This window comes from Pan troglodytes, chromosome 5 (assembly GCF_028858775.2).
Source record: "Pan troglodytes isolate AG18354 chromosome 5, NHGRI_mPanTro3-v2.0_pri, whole genome shotgun sequence".
Lineage (NCBI taxonomy): Eukaryota > Metazoa > Chordata > Mammalia > Primates > Hominidae > Pan > Pan troglodytes.
The window spans coordinates 155,287,867-155,311,845 of NC_072403.2; the positions used below are offsets into that span (position 1 = coordinate 155,287,867).

The 23,979-nt window shown below is 38.6% G+C and overlaps 1 protein-coding gene across 6 annotated transcripts; it reads right to left on the minus strand.

The window, feature by feature from the left end:
• Nucleotides 1-248: 248 nt before the first annotated feature.
• Nucleotides 249-23,897, minus strand: ADAT2 (adenosine deaminase tRNA specific 2). 6 transcript variants are annotated; one of them, XM_054686372.2, is made up of 9 exons: nt 23,777-23,897; nt 20,054-20,117; nt 18,143-18,184; nt 14,685-17,436; nt 11,813-11,917; nt 7,052-7,202; nt 5,727-5,833; nt 1,860-1,932; nt 249-1,754 (listed from the first exon to the last, which is right to left on the minus strand). In XM_054686372.2, exons 5-9 carry the CDS (start codon nt 11,870-11,872, stop codon nt 1,711-1,713), a joined length of 435 nt encoding a protein of 144 aa, XP_054542347.1. In that variant the 5' UTR covers nt 11,873-11,917; nt 14,685-17,436; nt 18,143-18,184; nt 20,054-20,117; nt 23,777-23,897; the 3' UTR covers nt 249-1,710. The 6 variants fall into 6 exon arrangements, 5 of the variants coding, with proteins under 5 accessions (XP_054542347.1, XP_054542348.1, XP_054542346.1 ...); XM_054686373.2 differs by having other exon boundaries at nt 14,640-18,184; XM_054686371.2 differs by lacking the exon at nt 20,054-20,117 and having other exon boundaries at nt 14,685-18,184.
• Between the last annotated feature and the right edge of the window lie 82 nt (nt 23,898-23,979).

Consider the following 23,979-nt stretch of genomic DNA (forward strand, 5'->3'; position numbering starts at 1 on the left):
AAATTTCAATCAGTAATTTCATTTAGCAAATGTTTACCAAGAACCTACTGGACATAAGATGCTCAGCCAGACTTACTGGGTGGTACTCTACAGAGGCAAAACTCCAGGTTGGTTGTCCTACAAATAATCCCCAAGAAAATGATATGAACACAATAAATGCAATGAAATCTGCTTGCAGGAAAGCATAAGAAGCCAGAAATGAATTACGACCAACTGCAAAAAGGAACAAACTAGTAGAAGCACTAAAATTCAATAAGATAATTTTTAAAGTGGATGAAATTGAAGGTGCATGTAACATTATCACAGATTTAAAATCATGCATATTCTCCATAAAACTTTTCAAATGCAGTTAAAAACACACACACACACACACACACACACACACAAAACCAAGCAATTATAAGTCCTCTGAAGCATGTAACTGTGATTAGCTGCTACTCTCAGCAATATAAAAATACTTTCACCACAATTACATTCCAGCCTGTAATGTAATTCAAAACAAACAAGTCAGAGACATCGCTCAAATGACAGAACCAACAAATACAGATGCTTTGCATCAAGGAAATGAATCTACTGAAGAAATGCAACTGAGGAGCAGCAGCCCCTCCAGGGCCTGGAGCTGAGCTTCTGGTGGAACGGCGAGGCCCCCTTCTGGGCAGAGGCACACAGTGCGTCCAGAGGGCTGTGCAAAACTGCCCTGTAGTCATGGAGGTGAACTGGGGACTTCCTCTGTGGATACCCTTTCCAGTGTTGTGTTCAAAATTTTACATTTTAGATTTTAAATTTATTATATGGATTTTAAAAGAAATAACCGTTTGTTTCAGATTAAATTGACCATTCTATTTTTCAGTCAGCATTCTCACCACCAAATGGCACCTATCCCCTTTACCCTGTGTTCCTTTTGCTTTTTGCCGTAACTCTTATTGTCCTCCAATAAACTGTAATCTATCATATCCCTCTCCCCTTGCTAGAATATAAGCTCCACGAGGGTGGGATAATTTGGTTTTTTGCTCAATAACAATTGTCCCATTTATGTCTTTATCTTTTAAGACTATTCATCTTCAAATAAGACATAAATAAGGTTTTATTATAGCAATATGCTATAATTTTTAAGTGACAACTCAAGCACTTGTTTTAAAAGTATGCATTTTTTCTAAATGCTTTATAAAAGCAAAGTCTTTTCTAAGGACCATATAATTATGGTCTCTATATACACAACTTATATACAATTTAGAGAGAAGTCACAGCCCCCAGTGCCCTGGAAGAACATCGTAGCTGCAAAAAATGAAGAATCTGATTCTGAAATGCCAATCCTGGAGAAGGTGTTCTCAGGGTGGCAAACTGCAGTCCAAACACACTCCAGGTCCCTGGGTCTGGCCACACATTCTCTAAGAAGTCGGCACTTGCCTGGACTGGGCACTTGTGGCTAGAAGGGTATGCACTACTTGCTAATTTCTAAAACCTCAAACCTTAATTTTCCCCCATCTTAAAATGGGAATCAGCTTCTGGAAAAGCTAATAACTGTTTACAATTGTCAGACTTCTAAAAAGTGCTAATTTGTTCCCTTAACAGAGCAAATGATGAGAGACACCATTTTCCCGCAGATTAAAAACAATATATAAACATATGATTCAACGATGTCAACAGCTTTCAGTCTATGAATCTTGTCCAGGTCACTTTGGGTCACTTGGTTCTTTCATCAGAACATGTTCAAGATTTCTGACATTCCTTTTTCCGAACTTTCGATTTTGGTGCTGTGAAAAGAATAGAAAAGAAAAAGAAAATGAAGAGGTAAGCTCATAGCAGATTCTCTTTGTATGGATTTAAGGGAAGGACATTATCTACAACAGAAAACTGACCATTTGGATTTTCTTGTTTGTAGAAGGTCTTTAACATTTCCACTGCTTCCTCAGCCCGATATCCAGGGATACACTGATGGAATGAGAAAGTTGAGAATAAACATAGGCCTATGAAAATGTGTGCTGTATCCCATAAAAACAACATATATATACATGATTATGTAAACAGATTTCAGATGTTAATCAACTTTGGGGATATTAGTAACATGGGTAAGGAGGTACACTTCCAAAAGATGTTTGATATATCATCTTTTTCATTACTCCCAATCAACTGTTATTCATCCATTAACTATTATAGAAGTTACCAGCTTTGTGATCTTGGGTTAGGCACTTAAACTCTCCATGCCTTATTTATACAATGCTGGCAATAATAGCACTTACTTCAGAGGGATTTTGTGAGGATTAAGTGAGATAATACCTGTTAAATACCAGGCACATCATAAGTGCTCATTAAGCATTAGTTATTTTTATCTGCTCCTATTTACTAGTGGCCCATTAAGCATTCCATGCTATAGAGCTAGGGTTGGCAAATTATACTTGGTGGACCAAATCCGTTCCATAGCTGAGAACTGTGAGCTAAGAATGGTTTTTATATCTTAAAAGCTTTGTTAAAGAAAAAAAAAGACTAGGTGACAGAGACGTAAGCGGCTCACAAAGGGTGAAATATTTACTAGTTAACCCTTTGCAGAAAAAGTTTATCAACCCTTGCTACAGAGGATTTTAAAAAATAAAATTCAGCTTGTTCTATCTTTAGCATCTAACTGGGGAAAAGAAATCATAAAATGTGAAAGAATAAATAAGAAATTGTGCTATCAGTAAGGAGTGTTATCATATGAAATATTACCTGAAGAACATGAAACTTGAACTTGCCTTAGAGATAGAGAATATTTAAAGAGGCTAAGCAGAGCATTTCAGGGAAAGGGCAAGAAGCCTGGGTTGTGTGTGAGGAAATCAGCTGACAGAGGAGGAGACTATTAAGGAAGCATAAGGAAAGAAAGACAAAAAATTGGGGTAAAAAATATGTATGGCTTTGAAAGCTTGTCAGAAGAGTTTGGACTTAAAACCAAGCACCCTTCTGAAGTGCATGAAGAGACACAATGAGCATCTGGAAAGAAGGAGCCAGAAAGCATAGGCACAGAGGACAGGAGGACCAGCTACTGTGAGATGCTGTTCAGAACGAACCTCCCATTCTCCTGTGTCTTCAGTCTGCCCTTGCCTGGGCCTCCGACACCTGCATAAACCTTCGCCATAACAAATAACCTTCCATCCACCCTGTCCCGTCAAAGGCTGACACCCTGCTCCTGCCTTCACTCCTCAGTGGCCTCATCTTCACTGGCTTGAGTTCCCAGCACTTCACTGAGTCTGCCTTCTCAGAAATCCCCAGGTCCCTTCTGACCAAAACACTGGCCTCCTTTCAGATTCCTCAACTCTGCAGTCCTGGAGGCAACTGGCCACACCTGCTCTGTCTGACCACTCTTGCCTCCCTTGGCTTCTCAGCGTTTTACCATCCTAACCACTGCCAGCCAGTCCCGTCACAGCTGCCCCCTGCTTCCTGCTGTGTTAAGTGCTGGAGCTCCCCAGAGGTCCCCCTCCACTCCACTCGCACACTCAGAGCCCTCTCCTCTTACGTGGGATGAGAGCAGTGGTTCTCAACCCTTGCTGCTCAGGAGAACCAGTTGGAACTCTCTGGAAACACAGCACTGTTGGCCCCCTGCCTTCTGATTCAGATGGTCTGGGGCAGGGACTGAGCAGAGTCAGGCACAGAAGCCTCCAGGTGATTCCAATGGGCAGTCCGGGATGAGAACTGCTGAGTTACAGGCCTCGAAGGAAACTGCACCGCTCTAACACACCGAGATAATTTATTATTTACATTTTCAAGTATCCATTATAGCAACAAATTTGTGGTGTTAATAAAAAGCAAACATTCATAATAATTTTTTTTTTTTGAGACAGTCTCACTCTGTCTCCCAGGCTGGAGTGCAGTGGCGCAATCTCGGCTCACTCACTGTGAGCTCTGCCTCCCGGGTTCAGGCCATTCTCCTGCCTCGGCCTCCCAAGTAGCTGGGATCACAGGCGCCCGCCACCATGCCCGGCTAATTTTTTGTATTTTTAGTAGAGACGGGTTTTCACTGTGTTAGCCAGGATGGTCTCGATCTCCTGACCTCATGATCTGCTCGCCTTGGCCTCCCAAAGTGCTGGGATTACAGGCATGAGCCACTGCACCCGGCCATAAAACGAAAATTTTAAAAAACAGAGCAGGTGTTATAATTAATCACCATCTTCTTTGAAAAGAATAGTTCTGTAGGCCTCTAGAAATTTTAATGCTGCTTATAATATAGCATGAAAAGAATCTGTAATTCTGCAGTAAGAAACAGTATCCCACCTCCCAATCACCTGCTGCCTCCTAAGCCCAGACGAATAAAAAAAAAAGAATACCCAGCATTCAGAGCCTGGGCCACCACTGTTTTCCTTAGAATCTAAAAGCACCTTTAAAAAAACCATAATTTGGCATTCAGCCTGGAGATATGGCTGCAAGCCACAGGCATTGATTTGCAGCTGAGCCGATGTGGCTAGGTATATACACTGCAAATGAACTTGTTTTGGTTCTGCTGCATTGACTACAAAGATGTGTGAGAAAGGACTGTGTTTGTGCCCTCATGTCACTGACATGTTGGAGAGAAATATTCCACCCATGTATGACATCAAAAGGCTCATCTTTGTTCTGCCCAGAAACTGAAAAATTATTTAGATCATTCTCATAAAGGAAATATGGAGTCAGCAATTCATTTGCAAAGAGTTATGTAAGCAAAATTTGAGCTACTAATAGAAGTGATTGGAAAAATCAAATCACTTTCTAAATGTCTTTAATGATCAAACCAATTGTATCCTTTACTCTCCATCATTGCATTACAATTTCTTTTCTGATGTAATGTTAAACAGCATCTATTCTCAAATGCACAGAAGTTGATAGGAAAGCTAATGTTGAGCTAGAAGACTCGAGAACGTTTTAAAAACTCGTTCTCAGTGAGACTCAGCCAAATTTAGTCCTTCATAGGTCCTTAAAGTATTCTAGGAACCCGAGGTTTTTGAAGTGAACTGCCCAGCCATATCCAGCATCTGTTAAAGCTTTTTCTTTTTAAAGCACAATACTTTTACATTAACCTTACATCTTGGAGAGAAAAACAATCAAACCAATTAATGAAAGTAGGGGTATAGTTACAGGCCAAACTCTGAAATACAAATTCCTTTTGTTCATAGTCTGACCCATGAAAACTTTGGGAGAAGTGGCAAGATTAAAGGGAAAGGAGAATTTCTAGGAGACTAAAGACATGGATTCTTAAGTCTGGGGGAAATTTCAACATTAAAAAGACACACAAAAAAAGACATGAAAATACAGTGATTGCTAGATACTAAAATAAGGATGTGGCAATCAAGCAAAATGATTAAATTTGTGCAAAAATATTGTGTGTGCTGTAAATAGTCTCTAGCGTCACTGACACAGGCCAAGCATCACCAAACTTGGTAGAGCATAGAGCTGGTAATGTTCGTTGAATAAAAACTCCAACAGCGAGAGTGTCTTCAGGCATACCTAACGGTGTTGGTGAAGAGTGTTCGGAGTCAGCTGGGAAGGGTGGACTCTCCTTCAGGAGGGAGTCTGTTAATGAAGAGAGGTAGGCACTCATCCAGAAACTCTTCCCTGTCATCTTATACTGAGGCATAAATGAACTCCACCAGAGGCCCTGAGATCAAAGATGTCTGATTCTATCATCGTTTCTTCGTATACTGGCCACACACTAGTTATTCACAAGCCCATAAAGAGATGAAAATAATTAGCAAGAAAGAAAAAGCATAAGCAGTTTGTATTACCTGAAATGGTCTCCCAGTGTTTGGTAGGTCAGCAGAGGCAATATTTAGAACAGAGCCACAACCACCAAATCGTTCATTCTGACAGCCATATACAACCAGCGGGATTTATAAGACAGAATTAAGGTCCTGCATAGAATGTACATTTCAAGTATGTATCGTGACAAAATCAGAGTAGGTTTATACTAGCCATCCTGGAGAGGAACGCTCATGCTACTCTTCAAAACAGCGAAGCTTAGGATTCGTCTTATAAACCATACAATCCAGCTACACAGAAGAAAAGGGGTTAAAGTATTGAGAAATTGACATTTAACAACTGCAAACAGAATGAAAACTGAGTATGTGTTTGCTTAAAGTTCACAGTTCAGGGCTCTCTCTGCTCTTTCCTAAATCACTTTTTCAGAATCATTAGGGAGTCAGAGCCAGAAAGGATGCAGAAATTTAATCCAGGGATTTTCACCTTTTAGAAATAACAGATTCTTCCCTGTTCTTGCCCCAAATAAAATATAACCTGTGCCCTAATACAAAATAGACTAAAGCTTAGCCACTCTGTAAGGCAGGATGAGGAGAGAATTCTAAGTTGCCTATAACAACCCTTTTATAGAGAGTGTACATTTTATCATACCCAAAAACCTCTGTATTATTTTTAAAGTGTTAAAATTATCCATCCGTACATAGTAAAATAAGTACATAAAAAATAAGGAACTAAAAAACTGAGTTTTTCAATTTTCAAATAATTTTTTAAAAAGATCTTTAGAAGTCCCTACAGAGTCTCTGCACTATTTAAGTTGCTTAATCCATGCAAGACAATCCAAAGAGCTGTAACTTTACTCATTTTCCATTTACAATCAGAATATCATAAAGGATTTCTTACTTCTTATTTACTTTTTACTGATAATGTTTGATACATTAGTATTCATGGCAAACAAACCAACCAGATAAACAGAGAAAAAAAAATTTAAACCATTCATAATCCATTATCCAAAGGCAAAACTTAGCTGCATATTCTTTAGGACTTTTCCTTTGCAAACTGTTTTATAATCCACTTCAACTTAATTTATGATTTATCTTTATGTAACTGTTTAAGACAGTTCTAATATTTTCTTTCTCTAGATTATTTGTTTAATCATTCCATGTTTATTGATATGAAAAGAAATAGGTCATTTTACTATTTAAAAAGCTTTCCTTTTTTTGGCTAAGACACACTATATTTTACAAGGTGTTTCCTAAGTCTGTGTTTTCATATTTTGGAAAACAGGCTACGTGTTTGGCCACTCTCTTGTTCACACGAATGGTACAATACATTAACTCATGAAGTCAAAGGATACTCATCAGGCGGAGAGCAGCTGCACACATAATGCACGGCTCCACAGTGACATACAACACAGTGTGTTCAAATACTTCAGAGGGACTCTTGCCACTTTGACGACACCAATCGAGGACCTGATCGATGGCCACCATTTCTGCATGTCGAGTAGCCTGAAAAGAGAAAGGGGCTTGCACTGATGCTGTTTGCTTCATGTGACTACTATTTTACAAATATACAAAAACTAAGTACAAAATATGCACCTATCCTTTCTGCCAATATTTTAATGAATACAGTTTCAAGACACCCTTAGCAGTGGACAACGTATTCCCCAATTCAAGTACCATAACCTCACTTGCGAAAGACATCTAATCAGAGATGCCACAGGAATCATGCTGTATTTTTAGTTAAGTACCTAAGTACCTTAGGGAAAACTCTTTCAATTAAAATGCCATGGAGAAGGTAAGTCTAAAAAACAAAGAAAAAAAGATAAAGTCTATGGTTTCTGAATATTTCAGGGGGAGCAAAATTTTCATAAGCTTGTGCTCTAGTTTCAAATATATGTTCAAGGCTGTCACTGACCTCACTCCAAGCAAATCTACATTAAGTTCACTGGAATGTCATCTCTTACACTTTTGGGGAATGAGGTTTTATATACCGGAAGACTCTAAAGAAGTAGAGATTTGGTATTGGTTTCAGACACTTCATGGGAAGCAGTAGAGGATAGGAGAAATCACATAGCATGTGGAACTGACTACATTTAAATTTGAATTTTGACAGTGACATTACTAATTATGTGGACTTAGGCAAGTAACTTAACTTCTGTAAGTCTAGGATTCCCCATATGTAAAATGGTATACACTGGTATCTACACTTATAAACCTTATAAATCTGAATTACATGAAGCATGGTGCCACATAATACTACACATGTACTCTGCTAGCTCTTGTCTCCTTTTCTTTCTCCCTTACTAAAATAGCTTAAAGTGAATCATAGATTGTATATGGAATAATTATTTATAATATTCATGACAATAGTATTTATCAATAATTTACACTGAGTATTAACTATGCACAAGCCACTGGGCTAAATAAATTCTGTGTAGGATAAAAAGTCTCTGTCCTCAACAAGCATAAAATCTGGTGGGGCTCATTTACCTGTGAGATAGGGCAGGGTATGAAAAGTGCTAGCACAGTGGCCCAAGATGCCATGGAAGCTAGAGGCAGATGGGAGCGGAGCTGGCCAAGGGGATACATGGGTGAATCACAGAACTAATTATCAGAGATGGAAGGTACTTTAGAGAAGAGGTTCCCAAACCTGGCTGCACACCAAAGCTAAGTGGAGAGTTTAAAAAAAAAAAAAAAAAAAAAAAGGTTTCCCCAACTTAGGTGCTTTCAAAAAATCAGATTTAGAATTATGGAATCAAATCTCCCTACAGCTCTCAATAAACAATTGCTGAACTCAATCATCTCAGTCAACTCTCTTACTACTAAAGAAAAAGAAGCTAAGCAAAGCTGGCATGTGTTAATCACATACAGCTGGGAGAGGAGGTGGTGGTGGCGACTGGGTGGTGGTGGTGGTATCAGATCCAAAAGTAGAACTCAGGTCTTCTCATTTGGGGTCAAGAGTCTTTCTATGCTGTAGTTATACAGTAATCTTCTTTATGACACGAAATAACAAAATAAACCCAGGTTAATTTCAGCATATAGAAGAAACCCCGGTCACTGGATGGGGTTAGATGGGTATTGTTAGGACATTCGAAGTTCTCATCTTAAGACACCATACACAAAATGCAAATTGGAAAATTTGACCACGATTTAAAATACAGAATTCTACTCCTAAATAAGTATCTATACATTCATTAATTGCTGTATTATGTTTATTACTTATCTCATGTTTTAATATCCTCTTAATAACTGCTTTGTGATTCAACATGAATGTAATTAAAACATTTTTTAAAATTCTTCAAAACATCTTTTTCAAAAAGAATTTTTGTATGTTTTACAGTATTTTAAATTGATATTTAAAATTATGTCATTTTTCAACAAACATCAACTAATTGTTTGCAGAGCTTTGTGTACATGCTTCTGTTTTTTCTAACTGAAAAGGTAACGGCTAATTTAAAAATGTTAATTCTATATGGGAATGACTACCCTGGCAGTTATAATACTTCTCAGTGTTATAATGGTAATTATTTTAACATTGTTTGAAATTATTGCACATGTGAGTTAAAATTAAAAGACTGTATATATTTGTATATTGTTACATGATTTATATGAAAGAAAACTGTCTGGAAGAATATGGCAAAATTTTAATAGTTCTGCATAGAGAAATGAGATAGAACTGCTTCTACTTTCTGTATTTGAAATTTTAAACAGGTATTTCAAAATGAGCATTTAAACAACAAAGAAGGCCCTGACAGTGGCTGAACTCCCCCAGCAGATGTCTGATGCCAAGAACATGATGGCTGCCTATGACCCCCAGTATGGCCTCTACCTAACAGAGGCTGCCATTTTCAGGGGCTGGATGTCCATGAGGGAGGTAGAGGAGAAAATGCTTAATGTCCAAACCAAGAACAGCAGCTACTTTGCTGACTGGATCCCCTACAATGGGAAAACAGCTTTCTGGGACATCCCATCCGCAGGGCTAAAAACGTCCACCACTTTCATCAGTAACAACACGGCCATCCAGGAGCTGCTCAGACACGTCTCAGAGCAGTTCACAGCCATGTTCAGGTGCAAGGCCTTCCTGCACTGGTACATGGGCGAGGGCAAGAATGAGATGGAATTCACTGGGGCCGAGAGCAACATGAATGACCTGGTATCAGAGTACCAACAGTATCAGGATGCCACTGTTGAGGAGGAGGGAGAGTCTGAGGAGTGGACTGAGGAAATGGGGGCGTAGAGCCTTCTGTTACTGGGTTAAGGGTGGGGGCGGTATGAATTCTTCATTTGCCCACAATGTGTTCTGTGATAGTCATGTCTGTGTGGGCACTTGCTGTTCTTGCTGTGTGTTCACCTCTATTAAAGCATTTCCATAGTAAAATAAATAAATAAATAAATAAAAATTAAAAGTATGACTTACATATATTCATGCTTCTCACTTATTACAGGGTAAATTTAAAACTGATTCATTAAAAAGTTGTCTTTTTCAAGAATTCAAAGGACAAAGAATTTTGTGAAATACTATATTTTTATTTAAGTGTCTTTTTTCTTTCTAATTCTACACTTCGATCTACTATTTTTCATAAGCAAATTGATAAAAAAGTTTTTTTGGGGGGCTGACATATTAACTACAGATTTTCTATGCAGTGAATATGGTTATATATAAATCTGAATTGTCCAACTACTTTGTCGGAACAGTTCCTGTTGATTGGAACTGCTGGGGCGAAGTATATGCAAAATCTACATTTTGAGTAAATTCCCTATAATCAATGTAAGCTTTCCCAGTGTTTGAATGTTTCCCATTCCCTAAAACTGTTCAAACATTAGATATCAGTATTTTTAATCACTGATAATCTAATGTTACAAAGAAATTGCTTTTTTCTTCTGTTAAAGTTAAGTTAGATCATCTTCATGTAGCCTTATTGGTTGTTATTTCATTTTCCTCTGTTCCTTTTATTTTCACTTCCCTTGTAATATTAGTCTCTTTGTTACTGATTTCTAAGAACTCATTTCTGATTAAGGATGTGAACATTTTGTCAAGCATTGCAAATGAAATACCATGTTTATTCCAGTTTATTTTACTGCGGTGTTTTATTTTTTTGGTTGTACAGAAGTTACGTATTAAAATATAATCCTGTTCTATTTTATGGCTAAAAATAAATAAGTAAATAAATGATTTGTGAATCTGGATTCCTATTTTACATGTGTTTTGCTAAATATCAGTTTTCTTTTCAATAGATGTGATTGATAGATGAACTAGTTCCCACAGCCCTGGTATCAACACCAGCTTATTCTCTGGCTCCCAAAATCATATGACAAGATAAAAGTCTGTGTGAATGGCATTACAGGTATAAGTGATCTTTGAGTCCACCTAGGAATTTTTGTAATCATAAAATTTGGTAGTTTACTTATACTTCCCAAGTATACTTATCATGACACACTATTGTGATACCACATTTAAGAAGCATTGCCTTGAACCATGAACTTCCCAACCTAACCACAATAAAAGTCATACAAGCTATTAAAATGTACATGCTACATGTAGCTACAGAGGCAGCTGGTGTTGAAGACCCTATTTTGTTGAATTATCTGATAAAGAAATAGCTTCCTTTATATAATCCTCATACCTCCCTCCAAAGCTATACATTGAGGATACTTTTTTAACTTACTAGGATGAAAATATTATTTAAAGGTACTAAAAAAGGAATGTATTATGAGTTAAATTGACCTATTTTATAAAATGAAAATTTCATATATTAGATTGGCTTAAAGTAGAGACAGACTTGTTTCTTCCATGCTGACATTCTGATGAAATAAAATCCCCTCTTGGGTTTCACTCAAACATTAGAGTAAAACTCTATGAAACAGGAAATTATTCACTAAGATTTTATGGCTTCATTAAATTGTTCTGAATTTTCCACAATAAAAAAAATCAACATGTATCACTTTCAAAATCAGGAAGAAAATGATACTGAAAAAGAGAGACGTTAAGAAAAGCTACCCACCACTGGCAGCTACGGGACTATATTCAGTCTCACCTTCACACCAACTGTGGTAAATTCTCTCCAGTCCACCCATCACTACTGTATGTTTGCAATTATACTGCTCAACTCACATACATTTTTGGTTTGGTTAACTTCATTTCTCCCCTTCCCTACAACTTCATTGTTGTAGACCATAAGACAGCCAACAGGAACTTCAGTATTTTCCAGGGCTTCTTTGGCCTGAAACACAAAGTGGAAAATGTAAGACGTAATACTCCATACTTGAAGAGAGTATAGGAGAGAAAGAGATGCAGCATGAACAAGATACACACGTACAAAGACTGAAACAAAGAAGTGCAGCTTTCTTTTTTCTGGAATATAGTTCCATTACGGTATTTAGTGCCCGTGTTCTGTGTTGTGTCCATGTTAAGGGAGACTCAAAAAAAATCCCCTTGATAGGTCCAGAGCCCCTGATGTCTTCTCATTGGAAATAGACGTGATCAAAGGAGACTGTGACTGACCACTGTTCTTGAAGTGCCAGGGTCTATGTGTCTTTTCAGAGATAGAATACATATTTGCAAAAAGGTAGGGGACTAAATAACACTTACAGATCCTTTATTACAATCCTTTCCTCACTGAAATTCCTTTGCTTCTCTAAAAATTATAGAAATTATCCTCTAGAGTCCCAATAGCTAAAGGTAACCAGACTGGATGTCACCCTGTCCCACAATTTCTACTCTATGTGAGACAATAAGAGTTTAGAAGTACTCTATGTAAAATGGCACAATCATTATGAAAAACGTTTTGGAAATTTCTTTAAAAAGTAAACACACACACAGTCTATAACAAAATTCCACTCCTAAGTATTTAAAAGAAGGGAATATGTGTCTACAAAAAAAAAAAAAAAGAAGAAGAAAGAAAGTTTGAAAAAGAACCAAAACCTTGAAAAAGAATGTTAATAGCCAAAACCTGAAACTGCACAGGTGGCCATCAACAAGAAAATGGATAAACAAACTGTGTCCTATTCATATAATGGAATACTAGTTGGCAATAAAAAGGAACTGCTGATACTGTGACAACATAGATGAGCCTCATAGACATGCTAAGTAAAGGAAGTCACACACAAAAGCACACATACTATATGATTCCTTTTGCACAAAGTACCAGAATAGATAAAACTAAACTACAATGACAGAAACTGGAACAGTGGTTGCTTCATGGAGGATGTGCAGACTGATTGGGGAGGTACACAAAAAAATTTTCTGAGGTGGTGAAAACTTTCTGGATCTTGATAAAGACATGGATTACAGAGATGTTTGCATTATTCAAAACAGATTGAAGGATACATTTACAACCTGTGCATCTCACTGTATATAAAGTATACCTCAACTGAAAAAAATCAATGAGAAAAACAAGTTTAGGAACACTTCCATGACTACCATCCCAGGAATGGCAAACCAATTATTATATTCTCAAAGTTCCCTTTATCACAGGCCATTCGTTTTTCTTCTTGCCCCATGATAGCAGCTCTGGGCCCTAGGAAAATTAACTCTACCTTCAGGCGGAGAGCTTAAGCAGGCAGGTTATGCCTCAGTATAACCTGATACTGCCTCTGAGAGTCAGAATAAGGGAAGAGTACAACCCTTGGACTAGTGTACATTCATTCCCATCTCAATGCAGTCAAAAGAATATAACTGCTGTACAGCTGTTTCCGGAAAGGCAAGGTATTCCTTACTGTGGCAGCCCTGAAGAGACTTTGGAAGACTTGATTCTCACTTAAGTGCAGGTACTTACACACATCATAGGGCATATAAGTTCAAAGTTGAAGGCATTGTTAAAACAGTGTCTTCTGTCTCCTGCACCAGTCTCTTACTCCCAGTTCTACTTTATTTAACTAGTGACAACTTCCTATGATAAGGCATACAGGATCTCCTCAGTTATTCCCACCATGCTCAACGGACACTTATTCTTCATTTGGCCATTACAGGAAAAAGGAGACGCCCACAGCAGGAGCAAACTGGGCCTCTCTTTTCTCCATCTGGTTGGTGGGTCAGAGATGGGGCATGGAGAGATGTGAGAAGACAGTATCTGATGCAGTAAGACTGCATTCAGGACTGTTTTATGAACTATCCACAGGTCGGTTGTGTCCCAGTTCTGTGGTAGTGGTTAAAGCATGTCCAGTTTATGCAAGTTCAAAAGGCTTGAAGAGTCCCGAGGTTTGGTTAATATAGACAAATGCACCATAGGCTACTATAGAGAAGAAAGCCAGGAAGAAGACGGACAGTTAAAGAGAATGGAAATGCTAACTACCAGTGTGGCTATGGCAATTATTATACTAAGAATTTTATTTAAGGTAAGTGTAGAATTACACAGAGATCCAGGTACACAGAAGAGACAAATCATTTATTCATGCAAAAAATATTTGTTGAGGATCTTGAGATGGAGAGATTATCCCAAATCCAGGTGGGCCCTAAATGTAATCACAGATGTCCTTCTAAGAGAGATGTCTGACACAGAAGGCAAGAGGCGAAGTGATAACGGAAGGAGAGAGAGAGAGATTTGAAAATGCTGCACTGCTGGCTTTGAAGATGGAGGGATGGGTCATAAATGTCACTTCAGTACCTGGAAAAGGCAGGCTTCCAGAAGTTATTTGGCCCTGCCAAAACTTTGATTGGGGCTCACTAAAATTTCAGACTTCTGGCCTCCAGAACTATAAGAGAATAAACTTGTGTTGTTTTTAGCCACCATGTTTGTGATAATTTGTTACAGCAGCCATAGGAAACTAATACATGCAGCAAAGAGGAAGAAAAACATGCTAAAATAGGAAAAAACTTACAAACCACATCTCTGGCAACACTCTAGTATCTAGACTATATAAAGGACTCTTAAAACTCCACAGTAAAATAATAATCCCATTAGAAAAAGACTGTTTTCATCTATTTGTGCTGCGATAAAGGAATACCTGAGGCTGGGTAGTTTATAAAGAGAAGAAGTTGATTTGGCTCACAGTTCTCCAGACTGTACAAGAAGTATGGTATCAGCATCTGCTTCCAGTGAGGGCCTCAGGAAGCTTCCACTCATGGCAGAAGGCAATGGGAGCAGGCATCACATGGTAAGAGAAGAAGAAAGAAAGGAGGGGATGGTATATTCTCATAATAATATAGTGAGAACTTGCTACTATAAAAATGATTTATGAGGTATCCTCCCCATGATCCAAACTTCCCACCAGGCCCTGCTACTAATACCAGGGATTCAATTTCAACATGAAATTTGGAGGCGACAAATATCCAAACTATATGAGAAGGCAAAAGACAGACATTTCACCAAAGAAGATAACACACATAGCAAATAAGTACACGAAAAGATGTTTTCACATCATTAGCCGGTAGAGAAATGTCAACTAAAACCACAATGAGGTATCACTACACACCCATCAGCATGACTAAAGTGAAACGTAAAAACAACATCAAATGCTGGCAAGGCTGTGGAGAAGTGATATTACTCGTATACTGCTGGTCGGAATATAAAATGGTACAGCCACACTGGAAAATAGTTTGGCAGTTTCTTAAAAAGCTAAACATGCATTTAACTTATGACCCAACAATTCCACTCTTGGGCATTTATCCCAGAGAAATGAAAACCTATGCTTACACAATGTATGTCTGTGTGCACAAATATTCATAACAGCTTTATTTGTAATAGCCAAAAACTGGAAACAACTCAAATGCCCTTCAGTGGGTGAACTGCTAAACAAACTATGGTACACCTGTACCATGGGACACAATGCAGCAATAACAAGGAAAGAACTATCGATAATCTCAACAACTTGGATGGATCTCATGGGAATCATGCTGAATGGAGAAAGCCAAGCCAAATGGTTACAGATTCATGTACATAGCATTTTTGAATTACAAAATTATAGAGACAGAGAACAGATTAGAAGCTGCAGCTATAAAGAGGTAGCACAAGGGAGCCATGTGGTAGTGAAACAGTTCCAGTGGTGGTTATACAAAGCTAAACATGACAAAATTGCATAGGCACGCATACACACACACACGTACAAATAAAACTGATGACATCTTAATAAGCTCTGCAGTTTTCCCAATGCATTTTTCCTGGTTTTGATACTGAACTATAGCTATGCAAGATGTTACCACTGAAGGACACTAGACACTTGGGTCCTCCCAGTATATTATTCTTGTAATTTCTTGTGAACTTATAATTATTTCAAAACGAAAGTTAAAAAATAAGTACGGGTAAACAAAAAGGATTTTGCAATGGAGATTAAAAAGAGATGTTTAGTGAGTTTAGAGAAATATTTGGTGTTACGGACAATCCCAGAAAAACACTAGGCCAAGAAGGAAGGGTGGTCAAGTGTGTCTAATTCAGCAAGGTGGTGGCAATTTAGGTGGAATGGTGGAGATGAAAACCAGTAGCTTGAACAGTGACTTATCTAAGAGGTTAAATTTTTAACTCCAGCTATTCTTTCCCCAACAAACCTCTTAAGAGAGGTAATGTTTTGTCTGCATCTCAAGTATTCTGGTTCTGAGAGCTTGAACATAAGAGCTTACAATTTATTGAAAGCTTACTTTGATCCAGGACTAATTTAAGCATTTTATAAGTTAATTCATTTCATTTACAAGCCTATAATGATCTTCCCCATTTTACAGATGAGGAAACTGAGGCATAGGGAGATTATATATATATCTCTCTCTCTCACTAGCGCATGTGAGAGAGCTGGGACTAGGGCATAGACAACCTGGCTCCACTTATTCATTTGTTCAACAAACATTTGTGGAGCACCTACCAAGGGCCAGATTCCAGGGCTCTCTGCCACTGTTCTGCCTCTAACTTCTACTTTAGTAACCACAGACACTTCACCGATCAGCTGCTTTATCAGGGTTTGAGTTTAGAGTGAATCAAGGGACCAAATGAGAGAGAACAGTTGGCAAGAGAGTGAGACATGGAAATTTTAAGGATAAAAAAAATGGCAAGAGGAGTTCAAGGCTGTAGTGAGCTATGATCATGCCACTACACTCCAGCCTGGGTAACACAGCAAGACCCCATCTCTAAAAAAAGTAAAAAATAGGCTGAGCACAGTGGTCCATGCCTGTAATCCCAGCACTTTAGGAGGCCAAGGCAGGTGGATCATCTTAGGTCAGGAGTTTGAGACCAGCCTGGCCAATATTGTGAAACCCCATCTCTACTAAAAATACAAAAATCAGCCGGGCATGGTGATGGGTGCCTGTAATCCTAGCTACTTGGGAGGCTGAGGCATGAGAATCGCTTGAACCCAGGAGGCGGAGGTTGCAGTGAGCCCAGATTGTGCCACTGCATTCCAGCCTGGGCGACAAAGTGAAACTCTGTCTTAAAAAAAAAAAAAAAGTTAAAAAAAAAAAAAAACGGCAAGAGAATAAACAAATGGAGGCCATGTGATCAGGATTTTCTGTAAAAATATCTCCTGAAGAGCTCTACATTGGCTATGTGGGCCATCTCAAACCTGCAGAAGAGAATGCAGGGCCAAGTGGAAAGGACGTGAGTGGGATGGGAGATGAGATTCCATGTTGCCTGCAAGTTCTGTCTTGTTCACCTGGAGACAGCACCCATGCCACCATGTTACTGGGTTTGTGCCTTCCATTCCTTCCTTTGGATTTTTCTCTTTTTCCGTCTAGCAAATTTATTTCATTTCACTCCTCTCAATATTATCTTCATGTTTATTTTGAGTAACACATTTTTTTTTCCTGAAATGCCTTCCACTGCTGTCCGAAACAGAGAGCAAATATGAGCGATCGGAATATTTTAAAAGGACAAATAACGTCATTGTTGAGGAATGGCCGAGCCTGCCATGCTGAGGATGAGTGGGTAAGCAACTGGACTGGTAGGCAGGGGAGGGGGCGGTGAGAATAACACAAAGCCCCATGGAAGTGAGTTGAGGGGAACTCCTTTACAACAATTAACATGTAGATTTGCTTCACTAACAAGTTCACAATAGATTTAATTAAGCTGGAAATCAATTACACCCCATACCCATATCATACTTTCAAACTCTCCCAACAACTCTACTGTCAAGTCTGATCACTTCTTCACAAATGCAAAAAAGCTCAGGCAAAATGGGTCTGAAATTTGTGCAGGTAGCTTTGAATTTAACCTTTCTTGCCTTTTTTAGGGGGAAAGACCAAGGTCAGATACTATTTAAAAATGGCTACTAGGTTTTGCATAAAGTAACAAATGATCAACCTTCAAAATTAAAGAAAATCTCTGTTCTTCCCAGCCCAAACACTGGTCTCTATTTTGTCCTTGAATATAATTTCTTTTTTTTTCTCTAGTCAGGGCCTGCCCAATTACAGATAATGAAAGCACCTAGATGGAAGAGACTTCGTAGTTTATTATTTTCTCCAAAGACATTACTACTATAAACTGCTTTCTAGTGATGTCATGATAAAAGGGGGAGAGATGGAAACAGACCTTGTTTGCACACAGTTTGATGAGTCCTTAAAGAAATATTTCCTATAAAGACAAAAAATTAGGGGGAACAAACAAGTTAGCCAGAACAACTCTCAGGTAGAACATCATCCTGTCCAAAAGGCTAAACTATATAACTGTTTCTGCTAATTACTCTCTTCTGAGTGATTACTCTCTGAGTAATTAGCAGAAACAGTTATATAGTTTAACTTTGGGGGTTTAAAAAGTGATGATGTTTTTATTCCATCAACTTTAAATTCTTCAATATGGCACTGAAGGTCTCCCAACTATCACCCACCCTCCCATTGGCCAACTGAACCAACCTAACTTTTCATTATTCATTTAGGTTATTAACCTTTTCAGAGCAGAAATCCCCTTTTAGACACTGATGGAAGTTATGGACTGTCTCACTTGAAAAAGGCACAAGCACATAATATTTTATATATAGTTTCAGGGTTCATAGATCCCCCTAAACCTGAGCCTGAGGTCAGGGAGCCCTGTTCTAGATAGATAGCTAGATCTCCTTCTAACGCAAAACAAAGTTCTTGATTTCTTTGGACATGACAGTATCTTTGCTTGGATCAACCTTTCCTTTCCACCAGCCCACATCCTTTTGGTCCCTTAAAATTTAGAAGGAATTCTATCATTTATCTCAACGGACGTGTTGAAGGACCTTGCCAGCTGTTATCTGACAGCACTTTATATCTGTCTCTTGTGGTCTTTGGACATGTTACTTACCAACCTTTTCATCTGTGCCTGACTTAATTTCATCAATTAAACAGTATTTTCCTGGAAGGCAAGCACTAGATCCAGGCACTATGAAGCTTCTCTTGCTCACCTCTGCAGCCTATGCACCCAGCACAAGGTCTAACACATAGCAAAAACTTAATCATACCACATTTGTTGAAATGGTGTCTGTGGTGTTTGCTTTCTTTTCGAATTTCCCTCAGAGCCTAGCATAATGTTATATTAATATCAACTGCCCCAAAAATGCACACTACAAAAAAATACAATTGACTTTTTTCTAGAAAACTTGCAACATTTTTTCTATACACATATATATAGATAGTTAGTCAATCTTTCTTTTTTCCTAATTATAAAGTAAGATGTGTTCAAGGTGGAGAACTTAGCGATTAAAAAAACAATAACCTCATGTATCAAAAAAAAAACCCCACTAAGAATCCCAATACCCCAAAATATAATCCCTGTTATTCTGAAGCAACGGGCTTTTTTTTCTGTTTTTTCCTATGCTCTGCATACACATATTTACAGTTTTTAAAAAGTCAAATAGATTTACACTATATATACAGTTCAGCAGTCTGCCTTTTTCATTTAGAAATGTATTGTTAACCTTTCCCTATATTGGGTAATATTTTTTCATCACATGATTTTGTAAAGGTTGTACAGTATTTCTCCTTATGAACATATCTGATTCAACCAACTAGTCTCCTATTATTCGACATTTAAGTGATTCAAATTCTTCACTATTATAAACAAGTGAAGAACTTCTCTATATAAATATTTATATTGCTTCCTTGTGATTTATTCCTAGAAACAGCTGTAAAATACAAAGAGCTCCTACAGTGCGATTTTTTAAATCAAACTATTACAAAATTGGGCAAAGTATATGCCTCGGCAATTCATGGAAGAAAAAAATCTAAATGTTCAATTAAATTACACAGTAGATACACAGTATTCAGGTAAAGAAACTGAAAAGGAAGAAAGAGAGCAGAGGATATGTTGGCAAGCAGTGAGCTACCTAACACCGAGAGGCAGGCCAGGCCAGTATTTAACAGCAGATGACAGGGCTCAAATCACAGCCCCATCCTTCCCAGCTCTCTAACTTTGGGGAAGTTACTGAACTTTCTCAGCTTCAATATCCCATCTGAAAATGAGGACCATAATAATACTCACCTGATAGGGCTTCTGTGGGGCTTATAACATGGCCCACATGAAAACACTGTGCATAGCATAGTATCTGGAACACACCAAGAGTGCAACACTATTACTTAGTCATACTTTTTTTTCCAAGCCTATCTTTAGAATGCTATGCTGAACATGCTATGATGATTAAAACGATAACCTATGATGATGCTATGCTTAGCTCTCAGAAAGAAACCTGCCATGAAAAATAATGGTTTTATTAAAAAGCAGTAAAACTGATAACCTTATATGCTATCCAACAGATCCTTTTGTAGTGATGGAAATGTCCTTTGATCTGTACTGTCCAATACGGTAGCCAGTGGTTATATGTGGGTGCTGACTACTTGAAATGTGGCTAATACAACTGAGGAGCTAGATTTTATTTTATTTCACCTTAATTAATTTAAACTTAAATAGACACATGTGGTTAGTGGCTACGATATTAGGCATTATGGTTTTAGAAGGCAATACAGGAATATCTATATAATTTCAAAGCACATACATCTTTTGTCCCATTTTAGGTAGTCACTCCATAGCAACAGAAATACCGTGAGGTAGGGAGGAGTGACTAATATATTAAGACTACCAAAAAAAACTGCTGATAATCAAAAAGAGAATATATAATTCCATTTATGCAAAAGTACATATGGCTATTTACATATGGACAGAGAGATATGGAAGGATGCTCCCAAAATACTAATAGTATTATCTCTAATAGTAGGACTTTTAGGTAATTTTTACATAATTTGTTAACCCTTTTTTATAGTTTGAATTTTTTATGACCATGAATTATTTACATAACCAGAAAAGAAAACATTAAAATATTTTCACTTTGGAAAAAAAAAAAGGGGCATTACTGGATCAAAGGATAAGCTCACTTTTAAGGCCTTTTATATCTGCCTAGCCGAATTCTCCTAATAAAAGGGTGTTCTACGCTTTTACCCTGTTGGTGGGACTGTAAACTAGTTCAACCATTGTGGAAGACAGTGTGGCGATTCCTCAAGGATCTAGAACTAGAAATGCCATTTGACCCAGCCATCCCATTACTGAGCATATACCCAAAGGATTATAAATCATGCTGCTATAAAGACACATGCACAAGTATGTTTATTGAGGCATTATTCACAATAGCAAAGACTTGGAACTCAACCCAAATGTCCATCAATGATAGACTGGATTAAGAAAATGTGGCTCATATACACCATGGAATACTATGCAGCCATAAAAAAGGATGAGTTCATCCTTTTCATTTGTAGGGACATGGATGAAGCTGTTAACCATCATTCTGAGCAAACTATCACAAGGACAGAAAACCAAACACCGCATGTTCTCACTCATAGATGGGAACTGAACAATGAGAACACTTGGACACAGGGTGGGGAACATCACACACCAGGGCCTGTCATGGGGTTGGGGGAGAGGGGAGGGATAGCATTAGGAGATATACCTAATGTAAATGACGAGTTAATGGGTGCAGCACACCAACATGGCGCATGTATACATATGTAACAAACCTGCACATTGTGCACATGTACCCTAGAACTTAAAGTATAATAATTTTAAAAAAGTAAATTAAACTTAAAACTTTCAACTTTGGCTTAACTAGAGTTAACTTTATCAGCATATTAAATAAAAACTGTAATATACATGTTACATACAAAAAAAAGGGTTTTCTAAATTCAGCTCCTCCCAACCAACAAACACCTCAAACATGCACACCCTTATTATCACCAAGCATTAAAATTGCTTTCACTTTTGCCAATTTAACAGGTAAAAAATTGTGTATCATTTTAATTTGAATTTCATTAATAGTGAAATTGTGTATTCATTTATTTGCTGGCTACTCGTCACTTCTTTTAGAAATATCATGTTCAGGTGAGGTGTGGTAACTCACACCTGTAATCCCAGCACTTTGGGAGGCTGAGGTGGGACAACTGCCCGGGCCCAGGAGTTCAAGACCAGCTTGGGCAACACAGAGAGACCCTGTTTAAACCAAAAAAAAATCTTCTAAAAATAAAAAGAAATTTTAAAAAGAAATATATTCATACCTTTGATCTTTCTCAGTATTAGGGTATACATCTTTCCTTTTACGTCGGAAAGTACTTAGATTTTATATAAATTATATGCTACGGTTATTAAACCTGTCCTTTTATATATGTCGCAAATATTTTCCTTCTTTGTATTTCCTTTACTTTGTATCTCTTTTTTTTCTTTTTTGAGACAGGGTCTGGCTCTGTCTCCCAGGTTGGAGTACAGTGGCACAGACACGGCTCACTGTGACCTCAATCTCCCAAGGCTCAAGCAATCCACCTGCCTCAGCCTCCTGAGTAGTTGGGACTACAGGCACATGCCACCATGCCCTACTAATGTTTAAATTTTTATTTAGTAGTGACGGGGTCTGGCTAAGTTGCCCAGGCTGTTCGTCAACTTTTGAGATCAAGAGATCCTCTTGCTTCTGCCTTCCAAAGTTTTGGGATTACAGGCATGAGCCACTGCATCTGGCCATGCTACTTTGTATCTTTTTAAACATGTAGATGTTTTCAAAGAATTTCTAGACCTCTCTGGCTTTGACATTTTTTGTCTCTTAATTGTATTAGAAACACCTAGGGATGTGATTCCATAGTTTACGTCCTCCTACACAGGATTAAGGAGGCAGCTGCTTCTTGGGTTTTGGCATATACAAGTTTCTTCAAGGTCTTAAAGGAAAAAAAGTACTTGTTAGGAGGGCTACATGTCACTGGGCAACAGGAACTTTTCAGCTTCATTATAATCCTGTAGGACCACCGCTATATATGTGGTCCTATAAGATTATAATGGAGCTGAAAAGTGCTAGCGAGCTTCTTAACTGGGATAAAAGTTTGTTTGTAAACGTATGTAAACGTATTTACATGTTCTAGCCCAGGGTCAACCTAAAAGGTAGCGAAAGTGTTTAGCCCAGAAGTCTACACAGAAACTAGTGTTGTCTACCTCCATACCACCCTGAATGTCCCCCGATCTCGGAAGCTAAGCAGGGTCAGGCCTGGTTAGTACTTGGATGGGACAATAGGGCTAACGTGAGTAGATTTAATGCTCCAGGATAACGACCTTTACCGACAGGTCATTGTGTGGCACGTGGCTGTATGTAGTTATTAAAATGTAAATACATATATTTACAAACAAACTTTTTTCCCAGTTAAGAAGCTCGCTAGCACACAGCATTCTGTTGAAAGCCCCCTTTATTTCGCAGTCCTGAAGGGAGTGAGGGAAGGAAGTAAAAAGGCAGAGGAAATAATGAATGAATGCGAGACGCCGATTGTACAGGGACTTGTTTCCATACTGCTCTCTACCAGAAACGTTCTCAGTTTCCTTCCTTCTGCTGGACATGTTCCAAGGGCCAAAACCTCAAATAATGTGACTTTGTAGATTGGAGAGTGTGTGACCACAGAAAGGAAAGGGAGGCAGCACGTGCCAGCCGGCGACAGAATGTTAAGTCTGCAGCATACTCCACCGCAATGAAACAAATAATTTCTGTATTTCCTCCCCTTCCTTCGCCCAGAGCCACTGTGAGAATGGCCTACAGAAAGTTTCGAGGCAGTAAAGCCAGTTGTTCACCCAGAACATCTGACTGCCATAAAAATTATGGTGACGAGAAAGAACGTTTGCTCAAATGCCGGGGTCGGGTTGAGGGCTGCAGAAAGGTCCCACCCCGCAGCATCTACCTCCCGGGCTCCTCACCATGTGCATTGCCTCCTCCATCCACTTTTCGGTCTCCTCTGCCGACACCGAGCACGCGCCGCCTGCAGCTGGCTTGGGTGCCGCCTTCGCCTCCATACCCGGCCACCACTCAGCTACAGAGGCCGCGGCAGAGGAGGAGCGCGGGCAGCGGAACGCGGCGGGCCCGGGACTCCGTTTCCGGGGGTAGTCTAATGAAAAGGCAC

Bases quoted from the DNA above. Each gene is read 5' to 3' on its own strand.
- ADAT2 (XM_518775.7), bottom strand. From the start codon at position 23,872: ATGGAGGCGAAGGCGGCACCCAAGCCAGCTGCAGGCGGCGCGTGCTCG. The intron at 7,203-11,812 runs GTATGTGAGTTG...TTCTCTTTTCAG, and splicing joins AAGTTAACCAAACCAAAAAT to GCTACTCGACATGCAGAAAT. The intron at 1,755-1,859 runs GTCAGTTTTCTG...TTCTTTTCACAG, and splicing joins CAAACAAGAAAATCCAAATG to CACCAAAATCGAAAGTTCGG.